Raw genomic sequence first — 25,928 nt, forward strand, 5'->3', positions numbered from 1 at the left:
AAGATTGAAGCTGTATAAACAGAACATTTACGGCTGTCGGTTCAACCAAGTGGGCCTTTTGAAGTTCAAGCGATACGTACATTTTAGATCTTGAGGCATGCTGAACCTGTCACAAGCATAACTTGTGTTCGTCATGCGAAGAGGCATCGGAAAAATCACAACATATTTTACATCACAAGTCCCAGCACAAGTCCTAGCACAAGTTATAGCACAAGTCACAACATAAGTCACAGCATAGGGCACAAAAGTTGATCAGAAACTCTTTATTTCCGTCTAATCCTGGTAACATGCTCCTCCTCAGACCATGACCGATCCCGATGTCCTTGACTAAAAGTACAGAAAAACGGGCGCCGTCGTCCTCAACAACGGCGATGTGGAAGTTGCTCGATCGGAAAACTGATGCAAATTTGAAAAAGAGAAAAAAAAAAACATAAAGGTATTGTCATTAGCTAGAATCCGTCCAACTCCGTTCCCAAGCCACTTTTTCATTCCCAGTCATTGCGAGTCGTTTAGTCAACCTCCTCCATGGCGTTGTCGCTGGTCTCAGCAGCGGCAACACCGGCATCGGCGGCGGGAGCATCGGCAGCAGCCTCGGGCTCCTCGTCGAGGTTCAGGCCGAGAGCGACAAGCTTGTGGATGCGCTCAGCGAAGCCAGCGGGCTCCTCAATGGTGAAGCCAGAGACCAAGAGGGAGGTCTCGAAGAGGAGCTGAACGATGGACTTGACGGTCTTGTCGTTCTCGCCGTCGGCCTCAACCTTCTGCTTGAGTTCCTTGATGATGGGGCTCTTGGGGGAGATCTCGAAGGTCTTCTTGGAGGACATGTAGCTGCTCATGGAGGTGTCACGGAGAGCCTGGGCCTTCATGATACGCTCCATGTTGGCAGACCAGCCGAACTGGCCAGTGCGGATGGCGCAAGGAGCGCCGACCAACTTGTGGGAGACAACAACCTTCTCGACCTTGTCGCCGAGAACGTTCTTGAGAGCCTTGGCGAGACCGTCGTACTCCTTCTCCTCAGCCTCACGCTGCTTCTTCTCCTCCTCGGTCTCCTCGAGCTCGAAGTCCTTGGTGATGTCGACAAGCTTCTTGCCCTCGAACTCCTTGAGCTGAGTCATGGCGTACTCATCAATGGGGTCAACAAGGAAGAGAACCTCGAAGCCCTTCTCCTTGAGAGAGTCAAGGAAGGGAGACTTGGAGACAGCCTTGATGGACTCGCCAGTGATGTAGTACATGTTCTTCTGGTGCTCGGGCATGCGCGTGACATAGTCGGAGAGGGAGGTCTGCTCATCGCCAGACTTGGTGGAGTTGAAGCGGAGGAGCTTGGCGAGGGTGTTGCGGTTCTGGGAGTCCTCGTGGATGCCGAGCTTGATGTTCTTGGAGAAGGCAGTGTAGAACTTGTCGAACTGCTCCTTGTCCTCGGCGATCTCAGTGAAGAGCTCGAGGGCCTTCTTGACAATGTTCTTCTGTAGTGGTTGTTAGCCATCTGGGGCGGGGAGGGGGGGGAAATTGCAGAAAGAAAAAAAGAGATTTTCTTTTTTCCTCTCTTTTTTTTCCTTTTCTGAAAAGTAGGGGTAATCAGTATGCTTGAAAAACTTACACGAATAACCTTCATGATCTTGTTTTGCTGAAGAGTCTCACGAGAAAGGTTGAGGGGAAGGTCCTCAGAGTCGACGACACCCTTGACGAAGCTGAGCCACTCAGGAATGAGGTCAGTGGCATCGTCAGTGATGAAAACACGGCGGACGTAGAGCTTGATGTTGTTCTTGGTCTTCTTGGTCTCGAAGAGGTCGAAAGGAGCGCGCTTGGGCACAAAGAGGATGGCCTTGAACTCAAGCTGACCCTCAACAGAGAAGTGCTTGACGGCGAGGTGGTCCTCCCAGTCGTTGGAGAGAGACTTGTAGAAGGCGGCATACTCCTCCTGAGTGATATCCTGGGGGTTGCGAGTCCAGATGGGCTTCTGCTTGCTGAAAAAAGGAAAAAAAGAAAAGTCAGAAAAAACACCTTCATAATTTGGTTGGGAAAGCGGGAATCTTACTTGAGCTCCTCCTCCTCAGTCTTGACCTCCTTGACCTTCTTGGTCTTGGGCTTCTTCTCCTTGTCCTCCTCATCGTCCTCGACCTCCTCGATCTTGGGCTTCTTGTCGTCACCCTCCTCGACGGTCTCGGCCTCCTCATCGGGGACCTCGACCTCGGTCTCCTTCTGAACGTGGAGGTAGATGGGGTAAGAGATGAACTCAGAGTGCTTCTTGATCACCTCCTTGATCTTGGACTCATTGAGGTAATCAGTCTGCTCATCCTTGAGGTGGAGGATGATCTTGGTGCCGCGGCCAATGGAGGGGCCGTTGTCGGGGGAGATGTTGAAAGTGCCACCGGCGCTGGACTCCCAGATGTACTGCTCGTCATCATTGTTCTTGGAGACAACGGTGACTCTGTCGGCAACGAGGTAGGCAGAGTAGAAACCGACACCGAACTGACCGATCATGGAAATATCAGCGCCAGCGGTGAGAGCCTCCATGAACTGCTTGGTGCCGGAGCGGGCAATGGTGCCAAGGTTGTTGACGAGGTCAGCCTTGGTCATACCGATACCGGTATCCTGGATGGTCAGAGTCTTGTTCTCCTTGTCGGGGATGATGTCGATGCGGAGATCCTTGCCAGTGTCCAACTTGCTGGGGTCGGACAGAGACTCATAGCGGATCTTGTCGAGGGCATCGGAGGCGTTGGAGACAAGTTCTCTGAGGAAGATCTCCTTGTTGGAGTAGACTGTGTTGATGATGAGGGAGAGAAGCTGAGAGATCTCAGCCTGGAACTCGAAAGTCTCAGCCATCTTGAAAGGGTATCTGAAGTCGAATCTGGGGTATCTGATCGATTTGAGTCGGTTAGAATCGTCGCCTGGTGGTTTTTGCAAAGTATTTTTCTTGTGTGATGTAGTGGCTTGAAGAAAACAAGACAATAGTGCGGGGTGGAAGGGTTCGAGCGGGCAGCCCCAAGCTGATAACTCTCAAACTTTAAATAGCCCCGCCGTTCACAAAATCCCAGCAGATGCTCTGTCCGATAAGGCTTCGAAATTGCAATTGCAATAAGCCACACGACAGAGCTTTGTTTGTTGGGTGCGATTGGGGAGCAATTTCGTAGAGAGGGAAGGAGGGGCAGGCCGCAAGGCTGAAGAATGGGACTGGCGACTATAAGAGGGACAGCGACTTACCAAAAGGGGATGTTCGAGTAGTCTACGATCTACGCCTAGCAGGAAAGATCTGGCAGGGCAGGTATGAAGCAGAGAGAAGAGATGAAGGTGGTTGTTGGTCTGAAGATGGGAAGGAAGGAAGGAGAGGACAGGAAGAGGGAGGAGGGCGGCAGCTAAAATGTCTTTGGAGGCACCCCTGGGCTGTGCTCTGCAGTGTTTCTATGAGATTCTATCGCCCAAAATTCTACCATTTCTCTGTGATTCGTTTGATTCGGCCTCCACAGCAACGGTCCGCTGTGCTGATTGGCCCCTGTGCCAGCTCCGCTCAGGCAACTTCCCCCCACCTCTGCGGCTGCCACAGCAAACCACCAAACTGGGGTCGAGAACTCAATGGAAGTCGTACAGCGCTTCTAGGCTCTCTCAGAATGTCATTTCCATCACGGTGAACCTCACTGGAGCCATCTTGGCATGGAAATCACTGATCGGAGTGCTGTCCTCCCGTCGCTGTCAGAGAAGGCTCCAGAATTCCCGAGACGCCCAGCGAGGCTGAAAACGAGGCTGGCCCCTGTTCCACCTGCCAACCCCGCGTTGGTTGGCCCGTGCATTTAGGAGTCACAAAGAAGATGGGACACTGGATCAAGCAACTGGTGAACGCTGACTAGGCCGTTACCTATCACCGCTGCTGCATGTTCAGATGGAAAGGCAACCAACCTCAACGGCCAGGTGAGGAGTGGACCTCCAAGGCTGCCTGGGTGGTGGCTTCCTTCGAAGACATTACCCCTGAAGGTTGTTTACTTCCTTTGTATTTCTTTGGTCTTGCGTTTCTTACGACACGGCATTGCAAACACACACAGTAGGACAACCAGCACTTTAGCAGGCTTTATGCCGGGTCCTCCGTATCCAGAGCAACGGCCAAAGTTGTCAAGTAGTAGAGAGCTTCGCTCTCGCCCTCTTGACAACGGAATGAAACCGCAGAGGAAATAGTACCTTAGGGTGATCACCGCTGGCGTAATGCCTTCTGCAAGTATACCATGGGCTCTTGTCGGATTTGGTCATGTCCCTCGATGTGGCGGCGAAGGAGCCCTCAAAAGCACCGTCAACAGGCTGAGGTTGAAGCTGGTTTGATTTGGCCATGGGGTATGAAGCAGAGGGTTACTTATGGTCAGCTTCTCGCAACTGGCAGCAGACCATCTTGCCTTTCGAGTAAGATGGGGAAGGCTCATTATAACGGTGACTACAAGCCAATTGCCAGATTTCATCGGTGAAGATGTCGACTCTGAGAGAATGATAGGCTCGAACAGCAGCAAGCTCCTTCTCCATAGTATGGCTTACTGTTTGACACATTGTCAGCCAGAATATGTGGTGCCAGCTCAATATATGGGTTTCCACCCTATAGTATCATCCAGAGTTAAGATAGGGTTTCAGTGGCAGTTGAGATCCAGCACACCTATCTGTCGAGGTGTTTTGTGCTTGTGAAACAGAAATATCATCTGGAAGTGAGCACCCGGGCGGCTGACGTGGTTCGTGGGGGACATGTCTGATGTGTTGCGCTGCCAAGTGACAAGGCATAACATACTGTGCCGGCTGGTTTTCGATTGATAGCACCATGGCAGGTTGGAGCAGCGGCCTCGTTGCTCCCTAGCTATCATTTAGAATTTCATATGTCGATACCTTATAGACACAACTTACACAAGTTGTCTGACAAACTTCAACCCGACAGTCTAAATACAAGTGATGGTGTCCGATAGCAAATCTGAACCACTTGATAGCAAGTTTTGTTGAGTAGAAGCTGCAAGCCTCACAAGAAGTGTATTCTGTAGAATACTAAAATGTACGGAGTTTAACTTATTCTCATCACCACCCTCCCATTTACGTCCTTGTGTAAAATACAAGCTTGGTGAGAGCAGATACCGGGTCTGTCGGCAGCTTTCGTGCTCTGCTGTCTGTCCGCAACCGTCTTCTATTCCTGGAGATCGACAGGACCCCAAGGACTTGGCACCGGTCGCAGGAAGAAACACGTGCATGAATGGTTGCACATCCACGACGTCTCACCGACATTGTTGATGAAGCACAGGGGAGATGAACCAACCCCTCATGTTTGATCCTTTGGTGAGTGAGAGATTCAGTTGTCTGGTTCGCCGTCCCTGTGCTGTTCGGCCGCTAAGCGTAGCCCCGCCCGACCGTCTGGAGGGGTGACGCAATCAGGAAAGGGGGGTGCCGCATCGCGGGGCGGGGGCCGGCAGAGCCAGGGGGGCTGAGCTGCCGTGGGGAGAGAGAGCTGCAACTGCGGGCAAGCTTTTGGGGGGAGCTGCACTCAGTGCCCCACCTTGCCAGTGTTGCTGCTTTGCCTGCCTGGAATGCCACTTTCTTCAACCCTCCCACCCCCTTTAAGAGCTTGACCTGCCCCTCCACCAAGCCCCGCTGATTTTTCTCCCCTTTTCCATCATGTTCAGAAGTTCCATCTTCCAAGCTACCAGATCGCTTCGTCAATTGACTACTCCAGCCACCCGCAACCTTTCATTTACAGCCGCCAGAATGGGTATCCCCGCCGACGCTCCCGAAGGTCTCAAGATTGAGTCCCAGAACGCTGGCTCCGGCCCTGAGGTCAAGAAGGGTAAGCTTGTCCTCCTGTCTCTTAAGCAGCTTAAGCATAGTATTTCATCAAAGCTAACACCAATTGCCCACAACAGGTGACTCCGTCGATGTCCACTACAAGGGCACCCTCGAGGACGGCACCGAGTTCGACCAGAGCTACAAGCGCGGCCAGCCCCTCAACTTCACCGTCGGCGCCGGCATGGTCATCCAGGGCTGGGATGCCGGCCTCGTCGGCATGCAGGTTGGCGAGAAGCGCAAGCTGACCATCCCCTCCAACCTCGCCTACGGCGAGCGCGGCATTCCCGGTGTCATCCCCAAGAACGCCACCCTCATCTTCGAGACCGAGCTCGTCAAGATCAGATAAATCAACAATCCAAAACAGATTACAAGGAGGGAGCATATATCTTTGATATTTCCCAAAGCCTTACCCCCTTATGCTTACTAGATGGAGCAAAACGAAAATCGAATCATGGTTTCACTCTGGGCTAGACACCCAACCACCTATCTCAATGTCTCCTGCTCGGACAATCTCTATTTCTTTTGTACAGGTGAAATGCTCCCGACTAAAACGCCAATGCCGTGTGGATGCGAGGAGATGACCGCCCAACCGCCCTGAATGATATCTACACATACGATTCCCTGACTCGTAGTCGTCGTCCATGTCCTGTAACCCTTTTCTAAACCTTTTAGGTCCCAAGATTGTACAAGAACTTCGCTCTATGTCCCTACTCATGCTTTCGAAGCACATGTTCTCTCACTATTCCTCACCATCCTTCCCTTCTTCCACCCCCTCCCCAGGAATAATACACCCCCCTAACTCCCTATACTTTCTATCCGCATACATCAACCCAAACTTGTCCTCCTTCCCACCCCCATTCACCTCCACAATCTCCTTCACCTCCCCCAAAACAATATAATGACCCCTCACCTTCACCAACCCCCCCATTGGCTCCTGTAACAGCTCACAGCGTAAGGCATATAACACGCCCGGCCCTTTTAGTATTGGCGCCTCCCCTTCTGTCTCTGTTTCGTAGGAGCAACCACATTCGGATTGGAGCTGCTCAAACACCTCCAGCCCGGCTGCGTTTCCTCTGGCAAGCCAGTCGGCTATTCTCGCGCCGGAGGGGTCGTCGGTGAGGATGTGGATGTTGAATAGGCGGGAGGAGGAGAGGGCGTCAAAGGTGCGGGAGGGGGTGGCGATGTTGAAGGAGATGATGGGGGTGGGGAGGAGGGAGAGGGAGGTGAAGGAGGACATTGTCATTGCTCGGGGGATTGGACCGGAGGAGGAGGAGGTGCAGACGACGACGGAGTGGGTTATTAGGCGCATTAGGGAGCGGAACTGTTCTGGCAGGGGGAGGGAGGTGGAGGAGGAGGAGTGAGGGTGGATTGAGGGGGGGGTTGGGGGGGAGGTGGTGAATTGTCGGAGGGGATGGGGGGTTGTGCTGAGGGTTCGATTATGAGGTGGTTGATGAGTGAGGGGTTCTGAGGAGCTGTTAGAAGAGACAGAGGATGGAGATGTGAGGTTCATACGTGATATTGGTGCTCTTCGTGGGTGTGGTAGAATTGTACATGATGGTACATGCCCCTTGTTGATATGTTGTTGACTCTGGATATGCAGCCGGCGCATAGGTATTGGCTTTGCGCTTCTCATGCTCAATGTTGGTGCTGTGATGACGGCGGCCGAGTTGCTGCATCTCTCTGCGGCAGCTTTCAAGCCCACCGTAATTCGTGGGAGGGAGTTCATATTTTTGACACCATATACTGTCTTTCCGACTTCCTTCAAAGCAAATCAGACGAACTTATGGCCAGTGTCAAAATCTGTTGTTCGTCTCAGTCGCAAATCGGCTTCTTCCACTTCCACGGCCTCGGGTCCGTCATCGAACGGCTCCCACCCCTGCAAATAAAGTTATCGATAAGCTCCGATAAGCTCCGATAACAACCCCGGACCCTTGCTGAGTGGGCTTTCAATTGCGGGCTGCCGCGGGTTGGAGCTGTGCCGCCCGCCGCGAGTTATCAAAATTTCGAACCGGGGGAACCAATCGGCGCGGCAAGCGGGAAGGACGAGTAATTGAAGATTTGGAGACGACGACGACATTGGCGATAGGGACAGCGAGAGGTACCCCCAGCTTTTATTCCCACTTGCCCCGACGGCCTCGAACCCGAATCAAACCGCAAAACCCCTCGCTCCCCGGAGCCCTCCCGCAGTCACAATGGCCAGCAAACTCCCACCATCAGCCCTCCAAACCCTCAGGCGACCATCCCTCAACATCAACAACAACCACCTCCCCTCCCCAATACCTCAAACCCAACTCCGCCACGCAACCTTCATCCCCCGCCACCGCCGCCCCTACAAGTTCACCCAGCTCGTCCAGCTCTCCGACGGCTCGACCTACACCGTCCGCACCACCTCCCCCGTCGCACTCTACAAGTCGGCAAAGGACACCCGCAACCACATCCTCTGGCAGCCCACCGACAAGTCCCTCCGCAACGTCGAGGTCGACGAGGCCGGCAAGCTCGCCGCCTTCAGAGAGCGCTACGGCCGCGGGTGGGACGCCGAGGAGGCTGCCGTCGAGCAGCAGGAAGCTGCAGCAACAGAAAAGAAGGCAGAGGAAAGTGATCCGTTTGACAGTCTTGTTGGGTTGATCAGTGATTTCGCTGCCGGATCAACAAGTAATACCGCCGGAGGGTTGAGTGCAAAGGAGCAGGCGAAGAAGGATAAGGGGGGGAAGAAGAAATAAGGGATGGGGGAAAGATGAATAAGGAAAGGGAAAACCTTGTATTATAACACTGTGGGAATATAAAGTTGTATTTTTGGACAGACAACAACAAAAACAAATATCAAGAGTCTCGAAAAAGGGGCAGGTGAAGTGATCATACTTCTCACATCTATCACGGCTCTCACAACGAAAGGGGGGTGTACGAGTTGAGAATGCTTGGATTTAACATCACCCATCCTCCAGCTACGCAGCGTTTCTAAACACTACAGCAAAACCCATTCAATAAACCCATGACCCATCGCCTGCCGCAAAGCTACCCAATACACTGTAACAAACCTCCAACAGTCCACCTCCAAATCATCCCACCCACGCAAACCCCCCAAACACGGCACTCCACTCACTAGTCCACGAACTCGACGACTCCTCCCTCCTTGCCTTCCCACCACCACTGTGGTTCGTCCTATCCCCCAAACTGCTCGGGCTCCTCGAACGCCCCCCACGACCAACAGGACCATCAGCAAACGACTAATCTGAGTCCTCATCAATCCTAGCACGAGCCCTATCCACCGCCGTGTTGCCAGCCGGCTTGTTGGCCTGCACAACCGGTGGTCTGTAAAAGACAGTCTCGTCGTCCTCGGCGTCGAGCTGCATGAGGAATGTCTCCCATTTCTCGATAAGCTATTCCAAGAAGTTAGTCTCCCATGTAGCCACTGATCATATAAACGGGTAACAAACCTCCTTCTGAGCCTCAACCGCACTCTCCAAATACGTCTCCACGGCACTCTTGAAATCCTCCACCTTCTCCCTCTCAAACCTGTCCAGTTCCGCCCTCATCAACCGCCCCATATCGTCAAACAACAACCTTGCCTGGTGAACCTTCCTCTCCGCGTCAGCAACCTCAGCACTGACCTGGTTCAGCCTGTCCTGCTGGCTCTTCCCCTGTCTCAGAAGCTTATCCTGCGCCGCCTTCCGCTTTTGCATCTCTCCCTCGGCACTGTGCCAGCTGTGAAACGCCTTCTGTCTCTGCAAGAAGCTCTGCTTCACACTCCCGATCAACCGGATATACTCCTCAATGATAATCCCAAAGGTCAGCACATCCTGTTGGGCCTGGCGGTCGTAAACATCGCGAATGGTGAGCTGCAGTTCGGATAACGCATCCAGCGGCCCCGACAGCGTAGGCGACAGTTCCACAGTAGACAAAGCATGCAAGCTCGCCGAAAAATCCCCCGCCGCCTCCGCCATAGCCTTCCTCTGCAGCACCATCCCATCCATCGCCTTCAGCAACGCCTTCAACTGATTCTCCAGCGCATCCAGATACACCCTCCTCTCATGAAACCAATCATCCTGCTCCACAAACTTGCTCCCCCCACCCCCAAACCCCAAGCTCCCAAGCACCCCCTTGGACTCACCCCCCAAATTCACCTCCTTCCTCTCCTTGTGCTTGACATCAATATTGAAACTCTCACTCTCCAGAAACAGCTTCAAATCACCATCCAGCCCCAGCTGCGGATGCCCCGCAATTTTATTCAGCATCTTCTCCAACGCCGCCCTCCTCGCCTCGACAAAATTACTCTCAAACCTCCCCACCGCCTGCTTCTCCGGAGGAGGCGGGACAACAACACCGGGATTGTTGCCATGAAGCGTGGTGTAAAGCCACAAGAAATCGCGATACCGGCGCTTGACTTCGAATTCGGGGTTTTTGTACGCCTTGGAGGTAGTCTGCCATCCCGTTAACATCCTTACCCCCATCCACCCCCTATCCATTTCCCCTCAGTAAACATACCTTCGTCCTAACAGAATAAACGATATGACTACTAGTCAAATCCCCCACCTTGTGCGGATCCCCCACCGTGATGCTAAACACCGGCTTCGCCGCCTGCTCAACACTCACACTCGGCGGCGCCCCCGTCGTCGTCCTCACCGGGCTAGGCAACGCCCCTTGCACCGGCGGGGGCTGTCTCGGTCCAGAAGCAGCAAACAAACTGCCCTCGTCATCATCGTCATCAATCCTGTGCGGATCTGGGGGTCCGGCTCGCTTGGCACCGCCAAGAGGAGCGGGCATTGTCGTTCGGAGGGGGAGTTCTTTCGAGGGCGGCACCGGGGGGGAGACATCCTCCGCGGCGGCCGGAGTGGTCGCGGGCGGGGTAGCTGCTCCCAGAGGACCGAGGGGGTCATCTTCTACTGCTTGGAGCTGGGTCGGTTTGGCGATCAGCCGGCGGGGTGTGATTCTCGACGGGCGGGAGGATGAAGAAGAAGATGTGGGAGCTGCCGTCGCCGGCGCGGGAGCGGTGCTAGTAGTGGTGGTCGAGGGGGTTGTGGTCGTGGTTGTGGTGTCGTCGGTCGCCTGAGAGGTGCCGGCCGAGTCGGCCCAGGGGTCCTCCATTGTTAAATGGCTGTAAACTGTTATTCGTGAGGTCGAGGTTGAAGAAGGTTGCGCAAGAAATGCTTTGAAAGTGTGAGCTGGAGACAATTTACACGGCCAACACCTCTTGCTTAGTGACGTTCGATGGAGAGGGTAGGTGTCCCGAGCTCTGAGTTGGGAGGTGAGGTGTGTTGCGCAATGCAGGCAGGTAGCGCATGCTCCCGACCCAGGTACCCAGGTAGGTCGTTGAACTAAGCCTTTCTTGGCAGCCATCAATGTGGGGTTTGGAGGGGGGAGCTTCCCCTTCTCCTTCCCCAGCACATCAACATCTGGTGCCATTCAAGTACATATCAACAGCGTGATACGGTTTCGTGATTATGCAATTTCTCAACACTGCAGGAGATAGGTGTCTATCAATTATTACCATATAAAAACAGCAGACCGTAACGCCAGGCTCGGCTTCTCGCCCAATAAATGTATCTGCCTCCGAAAACCGAGAACCCCTTTTATTCCCTCGATCATGTTTTGACGCCGATATAACCCAAACGCTACTTCAAACCCCAGCTACCTCCCTTGACCTTCTCCTAACGATCAGGGTCATAGCACCCTCCAGCCACCACCAAGTTCATCCGTGTAAACGCCACCTTCAAGACCGGAGTCTTCTTGGTAGGGAACGCGCTGATTTGATCAGGAGTAACCTGAACCTCTTTCGACTTCTTCTTGCCAGACCCACCTCCACCTCCACCGCCACTCCCACTACCAGCCCCAGAGGTGCTCGCACCTGTAACCTGAGCAGCCTGTCCGCCGACAGTGATGGACCGATTGTCACCAGACCCCGCCACCGCAATGCTGTCACCGGCAACAGTTATCCCATCAGGCTGTTGACCTGGCTGGGCTGAACCGCCGGCTAAGGGATTCGCCTTGCTGGGGTCGGCTGGCAGCTCGACATCCCAAACTCGAACCGTGCCGTCAAGCCCGCCAGAGACGAGAATATTCGACTCGGCACTGAAACTGAGAGATGGGATGCCGCCCTTCCCGTGGCCACGCATCCTCTTGATTCGTTTGCTCTTCTCGATATCCCAAAGGAAAATATTGCCACCTGTGTCGGCGCTGGCAAGAATCTTTCCGTTGGGAGCACACTGCAAGGCACTGATGTAGTCGGCATGTCCGGTATAAATTCTAACGCAGCCGCCAGTTGTGAGAGACCACATCCGAATCGACTTGTCAGTTTCGTCAGAGGCCGAGAAGACATATGTTCCGTTGGGATGCCACGCAATGGCCGAGATCGGGGTGTCATGGCCGACCATAATGCGCTGAGCCGAAGCATGATCTTGGGTGAAGATACGGACCGTCTTGTCCCATCCGGCCGTGGCAAAGTAGTGTCCGTGTGGACCCCAAAGCACGCGAAAAATAGGACCGTCGTGAGACCTGTAGATGCAGAGGCAAGACCAGGACTCGAGTGACCACAGGCGAACCTGACCATCCATAGAACAAGACAGCAACAGCTTCGCGCTGGTGTCTACCGGCTTCCCGGACCCTTCAAGGTAGGGATTCCGGTCAAGGGAAGCGGTGGAATCTGAGAAGGAGATACCAAAGACAGGACCCGAATGGCCAATCAGCTTCCTATTGTTAACCTTGAGGTCTTTTTCATTGTCCAGCGTTGTCCGAAGCGGTTTGCCCTCCAGATCCCAGACGCGAATGTAGGAATCAGAGGTGCCCACAGCAACTAGCTGGTGATCGTTGGAGAATTCCATGCATGAGACGCTACAAGAATTGCGATTAGTACAATGGTCAGCCACTCACCCCTTAGCAGACCAGAAACTTACTTTCCGAGCGTGTTATGAAAGGTAAACATGCAAACTGACACAGGCACTCCAACTCCCCCAGTACGACCCTCAATCAGGAACCTGTCGCGGTTCTCGCGCACCTTTTGCATCTCCATGACGACATCCCTGGCTCGCGATTGTGGGAGAGGTAGGTCAGCTCGCGATGGAACGTCGTCACCCTCTTCTTGCTTAATGCGTTTGTCAAACACTTCGACCAAGCTGGGTCGGCCGTCCACCGGTGGGTGCGACTGGTCTTCTTCCTCAAGTTCAATGCGAACGTCATCTCTAAGCTCGGGTTCCATAGGCAATGGGCCTAGTTTCAACTTGGCTGTGTTGTCGAGGACGTCGCGATTCGCAACGCCAGTGAAGACGCCGGGAATGCCCTCTTGCGCGTCAATCTCGTCCAACTCACGGTTTTGGGTCCGACGGTAAACGGCCTCGAAACTATAAGGCTCGATCGGACCACGTGAGCTGTTGTCGATTGCGCAGAAGGTTTGAAGAATGTAGATGATGGTGCTTCCGCCCGAATCGGAGTCGCGCTGGAGGAACTGAAACAGGTTGAGGGTCAGAGTGTTGTTCAGCGGAATCCGGTATTTGTTCTCCTTATACAACTTGATCGTGGGGTCCTCGTTCATGTGCTGTGGCAGGGTGACAGTGCTCAGCAACCTCAGTGTGTCATGGTGAACTGTCTCAAAGTGTGGCCGGAGAGTCGCAAGATAAGTTTTTGAATCCTCATGGTAGCCCTGGCCAACAAGCTCCAGGTAGGAGTAGACGAAGATGGGCCACAGAAGCTTCTCAAGCTCAAACTTGTAGATGTCCAAGTTGTTGTCGATCCAGTTCTTGATGAGAATGAACGCCTTGAGGTACCTCTTTGGGTCGGCGGGATCTTGGCCTCGGTTTGCTGGTCTCCCATCTGGACCGAGATGGGCAGTCTCGATGCGAAAGACAGCCTCAGTTTTGGTGAAACCCTTTTTCTTCAGATAGTCGGTAACCTGATAAATGGCCCGCGCGTTAGCATCATTACCAACTGGCTTCACCTCTCTCTCCGCCGCTTGACTGCTTTGTACATAATAGCGGTTACGAGCTTCCACGACTTGTTGGGTACTCATCGTTGGCCTGCTCTGAGAACTTCAAGTTCTCAACAAGGTTGAATGGGGCGTTATTAGTCGAAGATATCGACTCTGAAATGTAAAATGGCGTTCGATGGCGGTTGAGGATGGGGCCAGAACGACGGAAACGGTGTGGCTTTAGGGTAGCGAATGAAGGAGTTGGGGCAGAACAACGAGAGCAGAGAAATCAACCTACAATCTGATTGAGGTTCTGTGCTGATGGGGTGCTGGTCGTCGCCGGCTGTGAGGGAGCAGGTGCACCACCTGCCGACTGTGGCTGCCCCGAATATGAGGCGCTAGGCGGGGCCTGACCTGTTGGTTGAGGTGGGGGGTTTGACATGATGAATGCTGGGACGAAATATAATAGATAATAATAAGAATTGAAGCAAAAGTGGGCGTTGGAGAGAGATCACACACTTGGCGGGGTCGCGCTTCCCCAACGCGCTCTTCTTCATGAACCAGACGCCTTCTCCGAAGCCAGCGCAAAGCTTGGAGAGTTTTGATATCTCTGAATCGAGTTTTATCGTGATCTAATCGTTTGAGCTGTTTGTAAGATAAGCAGCACTTATTTTTGATGTGCCTGGTGAGTGAAGATATACGACTATGTATCTCTTCAACTTATACTCGATTGCTGTCTCCGTCTCACAGTGATTGAATGGATCGAGGTGAACCGACCGCGGAGTTTTCCGCGTTTGTGTCGAGCCAACTCCCTGTCCGAGGCCCGTGCTCGAGCTCCACCCCTTGCCGTTTTAGCGCAACGACCCCGGTCCTAGCTTCACGTCACATTCACTTTCGCGGGGCAGCTCTGAGCTCGCGATCTTCAACTCTGCCATAAGCAGCCACCTCTTTTTACTCACAACACCAGATTCTTCGCACATCAACTTCTTAGCAAACAACCACGATCCAAACAATCACCACTCACTCACCCACCTCGCCACACCAACAACCAACCGCAACCATGAACCCCCCACCCCCCAACCCCCAAGAACTACCAATCGACATCCACACACCCTTCACCCTCCCCGAACACCTCTCCCACCTCGCCTCCACAGACCGCGACATCACCTCCCTCCTAACCCCCGTAATAGCCTCCCTAACCGCTCTCTCCACCCCCCCCTCTTCAACCAGCCCCAACGCCCCCCAAGAAGCCTTCAAATCAGCCCAAACATCCTACTTCCGCACCATCGACCGCATATCCAAACACCTCAACCGACAAATCTACGCCCTCGAAGAAGCAAACATCATCTCCCTCGCCGCCACCTCCTCCAACCAACAACCCTCCCAATCTGCCGAAAACCCCGACTCCCAACCCGGCGCATCTCAGCCCGACGGCACCAAGGATACCAAGAAAGTCGCCCGCCTCGACCCAGACGGAACAGGCAAATACGGCAAGCTCGACGTCGGAAGGCTGAACTTGGCTTCGTCAACGACTGAGAGGGACGTCGAGGCCGAGACCTGGGAGAGGGTTAAGGCGCATTTTGCTGGTATGGCCGAGGCCCAGGGGGTGAATACCGGTGACAGGATGCAGGAGTAGGATCACCGTCGTCGGTCTGTCACTTTGGGAAGGGAGGAAGGCGTCGTGGTAAGAGAGTTGGTAGGTGGTAAGCGCCATCGCTCGGTGGCTTTGGGGCGAGAGGAGGGTCTTGTTGTACAGAGAGAGGGGGTGGATATTATCAAGGAAGAGGATAATATCGAGTATGGCGCTTTCATCAAACAAGAGGCTATCACCGACAATGGTGTCGCCATCAAACAAGAGGGTGAGGACAGCTTAGAAGTCCACATCAAGCAAGAGGATATATAATGGCCGTGGTCTAAACTCTCAGAGAGACGGGTCGATTTTCCGGCAACTCACATCAGAGAGAAGGGATCGCCATAGATGGACAGGGTGCATTGCTTGCGGGGCATATACATTGGACAACAGGCGTTAGAGATATTTACATTTTACTGGAGTTTTACCATGGAGATACCCAGACATCAGGAGAGTCATAGCCATGGCCTCATAGAGAATCAGAGATGGAGACGCAATAAAACTCTTGGTTGTTTGTCTCATCTAAAGCTGCCTTTTCTGTCTAGAAAGTGATATCACTGACCCCCTCTTTCAGCCCATGAACTCATCCCCCCTGTTCAGGTCGACTTGACATGCTCCTTGCAAATCCGATCATACGCCCCGCCAGCAACAAAGCCAGTAGCATTGGTAGAAACCAAGACCGACTCGGGGATGCTATAATATTTTCACTTTCTGTAAGCCCCCATCCACCACCCATCAAGATCACAAAAAACTTACACAGCATCAAACAGATTACACTTCATCATCTCCCCCCTCCCCTTCTCGTCACGAGCCTCAAACCAGACAAAATACCCATTGCACTCCTCCTCGGCATTGCACAAAAACTGGCACTTCCACGCCCCAAACTGTCCCTCGGCCGAGCTGTACCCGAACCAGTGAGGGCCAGAGACGAGGTGCTTCTTATACCAAGTCTTTTCGACTTGGTAGCTGGTGGTCTTGTTGGAAGGAGTGACGAGGGTGTAATCTCCAATGTTGAACCCGCTGTCGTCGTTGGAGGAGGCGGCGGGGCCGGTGGTGCAAGCTGCTGGGGCGGGGAAGGCAGCGGTGCCTGTTTCGAGGTAGCTTCTCGAGGAGTGAGGGTGAAAGGAGCGGTAGACTTCCTGGGGAGGGGAGGAGGGGACGGATTTGTAGATTTCGGTGTCGGAGTCGGTGGGGTTCAGGGAGATTAATTTGGGGGATAGGAGGGGGGTGGCGGCGGCGAGGGTCGCCAGGAGGAGGGCTTTGAGGATCATTTCAGGTGTGGGATTGGTGGTTGTAGGTAGGGAATTGAGTGAGGGTGAGAGTTGTTCGTTCCTAAAACCAGGTAGTTAAGAAGTTGAGGTTGAATGTGGATTGTAGGTCTCCAAGTTTGGTAAGAGAAGATGGAATTGTTCAGGCCGAAGTTGTAAACAGAAGTTGGTAGAGAACCTGAAGTCGAGGACTGCCAGATGGTGAGCCAAGAAAGCCGGCAGAGCCAGGGGAAGGAAAGAACGACTTTGAGTAAGGTACAGTCACCGCCCTGAATAAAAGACCCGAGCTTTCTGTGAGACTGTTCGTGCCTCCCTGAGATAGATCCTTTGCCTTGTCAATGTGACCAAAGAAACAAGCTACCTCACAATTGGCCGCCATTAACGTTCACGGGTCTCGAAGACGTCTACACTGGTGCGCTATCATCAAGGAAGCTCCTCAATTGCTAGTGGCTGAGCAGTTCTTCAAGCCATACTCGACATTCGTCTCACTTGTCGAGTCTTGCCAACCCAGTCTTTGTCCTCCTGTCCAAGAGAGCAAGTGCCACAAGAGCTCCGTCCGTATACCTATTTCTCTCTACCCTTATCGCTCCTTTCGTAGTATAAGTATACCCCTGAGATTCACAGCAGCACAATGACAGGTTCCACAAAGAAAATACCAAACGGGTGTAACACCCGGTGCCTGATCATGTTCGATCTGTGCTTGACTGCCTTTAATGAGGAATGACAGGATATTCCTGTCCTTGAGGCGAAATGGTTGCTGCCAGCACTTTACATGAGACCGAAATAGCAAACTACCCCTGACACAAGGTGAGCCATGGCAAAACATGCAAACATCTGCTCAAAACTCCGCAATGTTTGCTCAGTCTTTTATGTAACATCTGAAAGGTCAATTAGGTTTCCTACACCATATCTATACCTAGGAATACTCCAGGCACACTGAACACCACAACTCACGCTTCCCATCTTTCCCACTGCTCTCACTCCCTGCTCATCTCATTCTACACCGAAAACCCCTTCCGTCCCTCTACTAACCCCTCCGCAAATTTTGTAATCGCCGCCCAAACAGGTGAATATCTCAACCCCTCATCCAATGCAGGAATAGTCCCCGCCTCATTAGCATCACTCCAAGCACAAACCACCTGTCCCTCCAACTTCTCAGCATCCTTCCACTCAACATCAACAACCCACCTCTCCCCTCTCTGCCGATGCCACAGCTTCAACTGCTTAATCCCACCCTCAGGGAACTGCCCAAATCTATCATCCCATTCCGAACCTCCTTGAACATTGAATCCCGAGATGGGCTGCTTAAACTCCAAGAAGCATGCCTTGGTATTGTCGGCCTCGATCTCCAGCTGGGCCTTGTTCCCCTCACCGCGCGTGGCAGTGACAGTAGCAAGGCTCTTGTAGATCTCCTCAATTGGTGTGTCCTCCTCAGGAGTCTCACTTCCCAGCCGAGGGGCAACATCGACCCCGTCATAGCAACAACTGACCAGCTCCGCCCGCTTCGACTCCCCACAGCTAACATTCCTCCCCGAAGCCGACGGCAGCTCAGCAATGATCTTGTGAACATACTCATCCACCCCGTTATAGCACACCCGGTTATCCGCCGTGTCGAGATCGATCTGCTGAACAAAGTACACCTTGTACCGACTTTCCTCTGAAAACGGGAAAGCCACCAAGTTGTAAATCAGCGTGCCAACAAACACCACCAACAAGAAAACCGGAATGTGATGGCTAATCCGATGAATGACCGGCGTAATGGGCAGCAGAACCAACACCGTAAAGGCGAAAACAATCAAATACGGCAGCAGCAAGTTGCTCCCATCAGCACCAGTCTGATGAACAGCATCCACGAGCATCAATCCCGTCTGCGCCGCCAGGATAATCGTAAACGGCCCCAGAATCAAAAACTGGAAAAACCACAGCCAAGAAGGCAAGCGTCCAGACCAAGCCTGCTCATGCTCAAACGGCTCGTCGCCATCCTGCCCGTACTTGCGAGCTCCATTGACCAACGCTGTGATCGAACGGCGATACGTCGTAGCAAAGGTCGTGCGGAAGTGCTCGCTCGTGGCATTACCACCGCCCACCAACGGCGTGCGCTCAGTCGGTACTGCCGCGTCTTCGTCGTCCGTGTCGTTACCGTCTCCCTGGCGCAGAGTGGAAGCATTCGAGTCCCGCGTGGCGGGCGGCACTAGAGATGGTTGGTGAGGGATCTGCGGCAATGGGGGAGGGGATTCAGTACGAGTATTGTTGTTGCCCGACTGGGGCTGGTAATAATCGTGAACCTCATGATCCTCCCGAACTTGCTGACCCCAGGCGGTCTTCTTGGGCAAGGCAAAGAGTTCGCAGAGAGTGAGGAAGGTGGTCAGGCAGACAGCGGTCTGTAGGAAGACGATGGGGTAGCCGGCACCGAGCTTGAAGCGATCCTCCGTCACGGTTACCGCAACGAGGGTAGCCCAGCCGAGGATGAACAACCAAATGTTGACATAGCCCCGGTGAAGCGCACTGGGTCTGGCAAAGTTGGCGCCGCGCATAATGGACCAGAAGGTGAAGTAGAAGAGGGAGAAGATCATAGCGATCCTGCTCGTTGTTAGCCACACCATCCCCCATTAATCCCCAAGAGAGAAACTTACACAGAATACCGATGACTGTAGATAATGAAAGGATTCACTTTCCTCATCAAGAAGGCCACCGCAAGCGACAGCGCCCCAGAAACAATAAACGCGAAGGGGAACCGAAAAGCACCTTTCCACCCGCCGACCAACACTGGCTCAAAGTCAGGCTGATCATACGTCCTGACGCTTGAGGTGAAAAAGTAGTACTTGTCCAGTTTGTGAAGGATGTACGTGGCCAACACCAAGATCAGAGGCGTGGCCACCAGCACCGTCAGCGACCAGGCAAACATGCCTCTCAGGCCAAAATTGACGAACCCCTTGCCAAAGAGATCAAACCACACTCCGTTGCTTGGGCTGCCATTGCGGACCTTGTTGCGGGCGCCATCAGGCCGAGCGCCAACAAAGGTATCCCCAGTATCCCCCGAGAGCTTACTGGTCGTGTGGATAGCCGCGCTGAGCATATGCCAAAGACTGGCCTTCGACGTGTGAGTAGCATCGTCCCTATTGGTGTGGTATCTCGATCTAGGCTTGAAGAAAGCAAGGTCGAGTCCTCGCTGCCCATACACGTCGTAAAGCACCGAGTAGTCAGTACCGCTCCTGATGAACCCAAGCCCAAAGGCATCAGAAGCAATGACCGTGCCGAAGGGGTCCGAAGTCCCAGCATACGCAGCCGTGACCTCTCTGTCCGTAGTCCGGAAAAGATTTGCCCGTCCTCCAGCACCGGCACCCTCAAGATTCAAGAACGTATGGATATACGGATTCAACGGGTGCTGTCCCAGCGCTCTCGCACCGTACAGGTAATCCTCCTCGCCATTGTTAAGCATCACCACAATGCCCCTTTCCGGCTGGTGATCCGGGTGAGCAAAGTATTTGATCACCTGCAGGCAGGTAACAACACCCATACCGTCATCCGTAGCACCATACCCAGTCGAAACCCTATCACCATCATCAGTATCACCAACCCCTCAAAACATCATCCATCGTAAAGAACTCACGAGTCGTAATGCGCATTAACCAACACCAAGCCCCTCTCATTCTTCCTCACCCCCTCCACCTCTCCCCCATCAGCACTCCTCCACCAATCCCCCTCATCATCCCCCTTCCCCCTAACATAAACCAAAATATTCGTCCCCTCAAAATACGCCGCCACCTGAGCACTACCCGGCGTAGGCACCACGCTCCCCGCCATCAAACCCGTAACATTGCTCCTCAAATCATCAAAAACCGTCACATTTCCCTTCTTCCCACCCACCTCACTCCCCTCCAATATCTCCCCCACCCTCCCCAGCAAATACCCCCTCACCTCCTCGTTAAATTTGCTGTTATACGGATGATACCCCCTCGTGATCCTCGTCAGGTCCAGCCACGCCTCCGTCAGGTTCACCCCCTCAATCTTGCCATCGTCCGCCGCCGCCGGCGCGGGGGGGACCGTCTCGTTGATGATGACAATCGGGATCAGCAGGGCGAGGTAGACCAGCGTCGTCCAAAACGTCACCGGCCCCGGCCGGAACGAGATGGGGTTGATCATGGTGGGCAACAAACACAAGAGTGCTGTGCTTGGCTCGGTGATATGAGAGAGCTGCTTCTCTTCTTGGTGCGGGGAATCTCAAGACATGTGAAAAAAGCTAAGAGTAATTTAGGTACTGCAAGCCAAAACCGCCGTCAATAGTTCTTGAAAGGGAAAAGTCAATAGGTAACACGCGTGAGTGGGTGGTCGAGTCCGAGTCCCAAAGGTGTGTGTGAATGATGGTGGAGGGGGACGATGCGGTGCAACCGTTCGAGGTTCGCCAACTGGGCAGTCTCGTCTTTGTTGCGTTGAGGCAACTGGTCGGGACGGAGCCTTCTTCCCTTTGTGGATTCAACACAGTTGGAACCCCTGGGAATTCCTGCTGTTTTCTTCTTTTGCCTCTGCAAGTTCAGGGCGATGGGCGATGTCGGGGAAGGCGACGAGATCATCTGAGCATGAGAGGGCTGCAAGAGCTAGGGGAGCTCAAAGGCGGCCGGTGAGTGGGGCTTGCCAAGGCCCGTTGTGCAGCGGGCTTGCATAAGAAATGGCCCAAGCTCCTGCTGATGTCACTGAGCAGCAACAACAAAGAATCACAGTATAAACACATGTCTACAATACTTTGAATCTAATGAAATTACAAGTTCTATGTTGCTGTATACTAATTAGACCGTTAGTTCCACTGTGCCTGATTACATGTAAGCCAGACATCCTAACCATCAGAGGTCAAGGATCCAATGATAATGAAACAGCTGAGCCAAGCAACGTTAATAACAGGTCAGATCCCTATCGGTCAGTCGTTCCACCGGTTGCTACCACTAAGCCCCCGGGGGAGGAGGAGGAGGCGGCAAGTCCATGGGCGGAGGAGGAGGTGCTTCACCCGCAGGCGGAGGGGGTGGTGGGGGAGCTGCGTTGGCGTATTGCTGGATGAGCGCGTTCAAGCCGCCAGGGAGGCCGGGAGGAGCACCGCCCGGAGGAGGGGGAGGCAAGCTGGGAGGCGCACCGGGCATTCCGGGAGGAGCACCATAGCCGCCGTAGCCAGGATATCCACCGTAGGCCGCATGTCCACCAGCAGGCTGTTGCCATGGGGCCATCCCAGGAGCCGAAGGTGGCGGAGGGGGAGCACCGTATGAGTTGTGACCACCACCACCACTGCCATAATAGCTGTCACCGCCATCGCGACCATCACGTCCACCACGATACCCCCGGTCATCACGATCTCCACGGTCGCCACGGTCATCACGATAGTCCCGACCACGGTCTCCGCGATCACGGTCACCACGATCACGGGCCCACGGTGCAGGGCCACCTGAAGGACCGCTGGGAGGACCACCATAACCACCACCGCCACCATGGTGGTCATCACGATCGTTGTTGCGAGTACGCCAGGGAGCAGGACCGCCGGTTGGGGCGCTAGGACCGCGGGCCCAAGGCCGCGAATCACCACCAGCAGGACCAGTAGGACCGTTGGATCCAGGCCCGGCTTCGATCATGGCAGGAGCAGCACCAGTGCCGCCAAGTTCTTGCATGAGTTGCTGTAGAACATGGTTAGCATATGGATATCACCACCGAAAGGGACGCAAGGGCAGAACTCACCTCATACTCGCGATCCACAGCATCGCCGCCGCCGCCGCCGATACGGCCGGCAGTGCGGTTAGCCATGGGACCATCATTGCGCCAGCTGGCACCGCGCTGTCTATCGGGACAATCACGAGCCATATGCCCAGCATTGCCGCAAACACGACAGATGATGTTGGCCGTGAAGTTTTGCTTCTCAGGACAGTCATATTTGCGATGACCGATCTGGCCGCAGTTCTGGCATGCCTGGTTCTCGTCGTCACGCAGCGTACCGTTCAAGGCGGCAAGCTCACGAAGTTGATTGCGCTTCAGTTCATTTTGACCCTCGGGAATAGACGCAGCCTGTAGCCAACATGTTAGCGGGTGTCTTCACTCCAGCGCATACGGGGAGGAAAAACTTACAGTCTCAATAATATTGTGAATCAGCTTCTTCGCCTTGTTCACCTTCTCCTCGGTATCGGCCATGATGAGACAGTGGAGATCTTCTTCCTGGTTACTGGAGTGAGCGGCGTCAGAACGACCTTTGCCCTCCTTCACGGAGCCCTTGCCGCGAATTGCAATCTTGGCGCCGGATTCTGTCTCCATCTTCTTGAGGGTATTGCCGCGAGGGCCTATGAGTAAACCGACTTTAATACGGAAAACCTAAGTGTTAGTCATTTGGATATCGTGGTACAACGAGTTAGGTTAGGGCTGGAGTTTAGCATGTAGATGCCCGCAAGGCGCAGCTTCAGGCATTACGCCGACTGAGGTGCCTAGCAAAGCACCAATAGCAAGGAAGGGGGTGTGGTTAGAGAGGTTTGAGGGTTAGCAATCATACTGAAGTTAATCTCTGGATAGTCGTTCACAGGCACGTAGACCTTCTCCTGGGTCTTGGTTGGGCGACGGTAGTCCGAGGGAGGATGGTAGTTGGGGATCGTCTTCATCGCCTTCTCAATCAGCTTGTGGCGTTCGTCTTCGAGCTTCTTGCGGTAGCGGTATTCGCGGGTATTGACACGGCGACCATGGTTGTCGTATTGGGGCGCAGGGGAGGGCGATCTAGGATAGTGGGTTAGTATTTGAGATTGAGGACGGAATAGCATGGTAAAACACACCTGTCTCCATCAGCAGGAACGACGTCGTCGATCTTGAGTTTCTGTGTGATCTCCTCGATACGGAGGTGGAGAGTGTATGCCTCGAGCTGCTCGCTGGTCATGTTGGCGACGATGGCAGTGGGAAGACCCATCAAGCCAGCGGCCTTGTTCTCGGTCGCCTCGCCCCAGCGGTTTCTCTTCTTGCGACGTCTCGGACCATCATCATTGTTACCTGGACAAGTCAAGTTAGCATTGAATTATCATTAGCAAGGGTAGGGTGAGAGTATGGAAACTTACCACGCTCAGGGCTTCGGCCACGCTTCACGTCGCGATCTCCATTCGTAACAGATCCGTTGTTGGAGGCCGGGGGAGGACTAAAAGTGCTGCTGTCGTTGCCATCGCCATCGCCGTGCAAGCGACGGGTTTTCCCCAAGGGAATATTGTTGGAACCGGTGATTCCTTGATTTCTCCACGACATCTTGACGCTTGTGCTGATTCTGCAGAGTTGTTGATGTTTGGGATAGGTTTACCTGGGGCGAAGTTTTGTCGCATCTCGATCTTGTCAGGAAACTGTCCACCTAACGCTAGCCCGATCGAGGCTGAGTGGCGCTACACGTGATTGGGCGGCGCGCGTTCAGATGGGCCCACTTATGTGGAGGGATCCCGATTCATATACGGCTTCTGGATGGGCAATGAATTGATGTTGTTGTTGAAGATATGAAAATGTTGACTCTGTACCAAGTCTGAAAAAGTCTATTTGTTTGATTTCATAGCTCGATATTCACTTCCATCAACAACCCTTACAGCCCTCATCTTACAGCCTACTTCCTTTCCCTAACGCTCCCACCAACTTCCACTCCCTCCCTCACTTCTTAGCATCAGCCTTCATCCCCGCCTGCACCCAAGCCTTGCTCTTCTCCGCCTCCTTCTCCAGCTCCTCCTCACTCTTATTCTTCATATCAAAAGCCGTATGCGGACTCGGCACATGCCTCCCCTTCTCCACCCCGGGCCTCTCCAACAACCTATGCAGCCACGCCTCCAGCTTGGGAAACTCATCCAGACTCACCCCAGCCCAGTGATGAGCAGCCACCCACCCCCAACAAGCAAAATCCGCAATCGTAGCCCGATCCCCCACCAAATAATCCCCCTTCTCAAGCTGCCTCTCCATCACCGAATACAACCGTCTCGTCTCATTCTGATACCGATCAATCCCGTACTGGATCTTCTCGGGGGCATACCGGAAGAAGTGGTTTGCCTGACCTTGCATAGGCCCTGTCATCAAACACCATTAGCATCAACTCATCCATCTCCTTCTTCTCACTGTCATATAACTCACCCAGCCCCCCCATCTGCCAATGCAGCCAGTTATTCACCTCATAACCCTCCTTACTCCCCCTCGGGTACGAAACCTTGTGCTCGGTATCATACCTATCCACCAAATACTGCATGATACTCCCGCTCTCAAAAAGGTTAATCGGCGTGCCATCCGGGAGGGTGTCCGTCAGGGCAGGAATCCGCCCATTGGGGTTGATTTCCAAGAACCAAGGCTCCTATCGCTTCCACATCAACATCACATTTACCCTACCTTATGTGAGCGGAGGGGGGAACAAACCTTTTGCTCATTCTTACTAAAAGAAATGGGCGTCACCTTGTAAGGCAACCCAAGTTCTTCGAGAAGGATGGACACCTTGATTCCGTTGGGTGTACCAACAGTGTAAAGGTGGATGTTGCTGTTGTTCGACGCCATCTTGGATGTAAAGTTCCGTAAGAAAGTTTTGGGATGAGTCTTGGTCAAGTGGGAGGCGAGCTGGGAAATGCGCTGCATTGATGGGGAGGGGTCAGTCATTTTCTTTACAACAGCAGCAGTTCTCTTATATATACATGGAAGTATATTGTGGGATTGTGCAACGCAAGGTAGGTATGATGAGAAGGGATGAGGTGGGCACTGGTGTCACACTCACTAAAGCTCAGGTTAGAAATCCACTGCTCCTATTTTACAAATCAAGCCGCAGTTAACTGAAGCTCGGTTCGGGAGTATGCTACCGAGGACTAGTTTCAAATGATGTATGTACTCTCCAAAATAGAAAGAGAGGGGAAGAATTTGAGTGGGGGTTGTTGAACAAGATGGATGGGGTTTATTAATCCTCTCATCAACACTTTCACGAAGATGCTACAAATAGGCGATGCCAGTCCGCTAGTCAATGATGACGAATCGACCCTCTCAGAAGCCGGATCGACAATTGCGCCGTCTGCCGTACCATCGATCTCATGAAAGAAATGGAACAGGCTGGTGGGTGACTAGAGAGGTTGAGAGGTTCGATTTGTAATGCCCCACCTACATCGGGAACAAGTGTTGCGGGGAAGACGCTTGTCGAATGTCAACGACTCGCTCTCCATGAAAAGGAAAATAAGGGCGCGGTAAACATCCAGCATTCCGAGAATCCGCTGTTCATAGTGGCTTGTTGGCTGAACTGTATAAAGCTTCTCGATGCTATCTCAACGGCAGCCTGCCTGGTTGTGTCTCAGTAAAGTTGACTGCCGAGGCTGACATGCCTATCAATTTAATGTCCAGTGACATC

The 25,928-nt window shown here is 53.5% G+C and overlaps 12 protein-coding genes across 12 annotated transcripts; 4 read left to right on the forward strand and 8 right to left on the reverse strand.

Annotated features, from left to right (window-relative positions):
- Positions 1 to 243: 243 nt before the first annotated feature.
- On the reverse strand, positions 244 to 3,476 carry QC762_203760 (HSP90-domain-containing protein). The gene is made up of 4 exons (XM_062887270.1): positions 3,199 to 3,476; positions 2,033 to 2,854; positions 1,595 to 1,961; positions 244 to 1,460 (listed from the first exon to the last, which is right to left on the reverse strand). Exons 2-4 carry the CDS (start codon positions 2,818 to 2,820, stop codon positions 510 to 512), a joined length of 2,106 nt encoding a protein of 701 aa, XP_062747070.1. The 5' UTR covers positions 2,821 to 2,854; positions 3,199 to 3,476; the 3' UTR covers positions 244 to 509.
- A 1,955-nt stretch (positions 3,477 to 5,431) lies between these two features.
- On the forward strand, positions 5,432 to 6,414 carry FPR2_1 (Peptidyl-prolyl cis-trans isomerase fpr2). The gene is made up of 2 exons (XM_062887271.1): positions 5,432 to 5,791; positions 5,868 to 6,414. The coding sequence occupies exons 1-2, from the start codon at positions 5,623 to 5,625 to the stop codon at positions 6,134 to 6,136; spliced, it is 438 nt and encodes a 145-aa protein (XP_062747071.1). The 5' UTR covers positions 5,432 to 5,622; the 3' UTR covers positions 6,137 to 6,414.
- On the reverse strand, positions 6,353 to 8,136 carry QC762_203780 (uncharacterized protein). The gene is made up of 2 exons (XM_062887272.1): positions 7,303 to 8,136; positions 6,353 to 7,254 (listed from the first exon to the last, which is right to left on the reverse strand). The coding sequence occupies exons 1-2, from the start codon at positions 7,514 to 7,516 to the stop codon at positions 6,530 to 6,532; spliced, it is 939 nt and encodes a 312-aa protein (XP_062747072.1). The 5' UTR covers positions 7,517 to 8,136; the 3' UTR covers positions 6,353 to 6,529.
- QC762_203790 (uncharacterized protein) lies at positions 7,983 to 8,510 on the forward strand (the record flags this gene model as incomplete). Its single annotated transcript, XM_062887273.1, has 1 exon — positions 7,983 to 8,510. The coding sequence occupies one exon, from the start codon at positions 7,983 to 7,985 to the stop codon at positions 8,508 to 8,510; it is 528 nt and encodes a 175-aa protein (XP_062747073.1).
- Positions 8,511 to 8,662: 152 nt separating this feature from the next.
- Positions 8,663 to 11,059, reverse strand: vps5 (Vacuolar protein sorting-associated protein vps5). The gene is made up of 3 exons (XM_062887274.1): positions 10,273 to 11,059; positions 9,225 to 10,208; positions 8,663 to 9,167 (listed from the first exon to the last, which is right to left on the reverse strand). Exons 1-3 carry the CDS (start codon positions 10,870 to 10,872, stop codon positions 9,015 to 9,017), a joined length of 1,737 nt encoding a protein of 578 aa, XP_062747074.1. The 5' UTR covers positions 10,873 to 11,059; the 3' UTR covers positions 8,663 to 9,014.
- Positions 11,060 to 11,202: 143 nt separating this feature from the next.
- Positions 11,203 to 14,471, reverse strand: TAF5 (Transcription initiation factor TFIID subunit 5). The gene is made up of 3 exons (XM_062887275.1): positions 13,983 to 14,471; positions 12,678 to 13,669; positions 11,203 to 12,615 (listed from the first exon to the last, which is right to left on the reverse strand). Exons 1-3 carry the CDS (start codon positions 14,124 to 14,126, stop codon positions 11,436 to 11,438), a joined length of 2,316 nt encoding a protein of 771 aa, XP_062747075.1. The 5' UTR covers positions 14,127 to 14,471; the 3' UTR covers positions 11,203 to 11,435.
- Positions 14,472 to 14,744: 273 nt separating this feature from the next.
- QC762_203820 (uncharacterized protein) lies at positions 14,745 to 15,320 on the forward strand (the record flags this gene model as incomplete). Its single annotated transcript, XM_062887276.1, has 1 exon — positions 14,745 to 15,320. One exon carries the CDS (start codon positions 14,745 to 14,747, stop codon positions 15,318 to 15,320), a length of 576 nt encoding a protein of 191 aa, XP_062747076.1.
- Positions 15,321 to 15,799: 479 nt separating this feature from the next.
- Positions 15,800 to 17,026, reverse strand: QC762_0034900 (uncharacterized protein). The gene is made up of 2 exons (XM_062883272.1): positions 16,071 to 17,026; positions 15,800 to 16,007 (listed from the first exon to the last, which is right to left on the reverse strand). Exons 1-2 carry the CDS (start codon positions 16,583 to 16,585, stop codon positions 15,911 to 15,913), a joined length of 612 nt encoding a protein of 203 aa, XP_062747077.1. The 5' UTR covers positions 16,586 to 17,026; the 3' UTR covers positions 15,800 to 15,910.
- Positions 15,926 to 16,232, forward strand: QC762_0034910 (uncharacterized protein; the record flags this gene model as incomplete). Its single annotated transcript, XM_062883273.1, has 2 exons — positions 15,926 to 16,027; positions 16,137 to 16,232. 2 exons carry the CDS (start codon positions 15,926 to 15,928, stop codon positions 16,230 to 16,232), a joined length of 198 nt encoding a protein of 65 aa, XP_062747078.1.
- Positions 17,027 to 17,257: 231 nt separating the features above from the next.
- Positions 17,258 to 20,948, reverse strand: QC762_203840 (uncharacterized protein). The gene is made up of 3 exons (XM_062887277.1): positions 20,193 to 20,948; positions 19,216 to 20,133; positions 17,258 to 19,162 (listed from the first exon to the last, which is right to left on the reverse strand). Exons 1-3 carry the CDS (start codon positions 20,723 to 20,725, stop codon positions 17,581 to 17,583), a joined length of 3,033 nt encoding a protein of 1,010 aa, XP_062747079.1. The 5' UTR covers positions 20,726 to 20,948; the 3' UTR covers positions 17,258 to 17,580.
- Positions 20,949 to 21,300: 352 nt separating this feature from the next.
- On the reverse strand, positions 21,301 to 23,827 carry BBP1 (Branchpoint-bridging protein; the record flags this gene model as incomplete). Its single annotated transcript, XM_062887278.1, has 6 exons — positions 21,301 to 22,236; positions 22,298 to 22,621; positions 22,682 to 22,905; positions 23,097 to 23,314; positions 23,371 to 23,581; positions 23,647 to 23,827. The coding sequence occupies 6 exons, from the start codon at positions 23,825 to 23,827 to the stop codon at positions 21,520 to 21,522; spliced, it is 1,875 nt and encodes a 624-aa protein (XP_062747080.1). The 3' UTR covers positions 21,301 to 21,519.
- Positions 23,828 to 24,214: 387 nt separating this feature from the next.
- Positions 24,215 to 25,195, reverse strand: GST2 (Glutathione S-transferase 2; the record flags this gene model as incomplete). Its single annotated transcript, XM_062887279.1, has 3 exons — positions 24,215 to 24,621; positions 24,686 to 24,899; positions 24,962 to 25,195. 3 exons carry the CDS (start codon positions 25,193 to 25,195, stop codon positions 24,215 to 24,217), a joined length of 855 nt encoding a protein of 284 aa, XP_062747081.1.
- Positions 25,196 to 25,928: the final 733 nt, after the last annotated feature.

The sequence above is a fragment of the Podospora pseudocomata genome, assembly GCF_035222375.1.
Source record: "Podospora pseudocomata strain CBS 415.72m chromosome 2 map unlocalized CBS415.72m_2, whole genome shotgun sequence".
NCBI classification, from domain to species: Eukaryota; Fungi; Ascomycota; class Sordariomycetes; order Sordariales; family Podosporaceae; genus Podospora; species Podospora pseudocomata.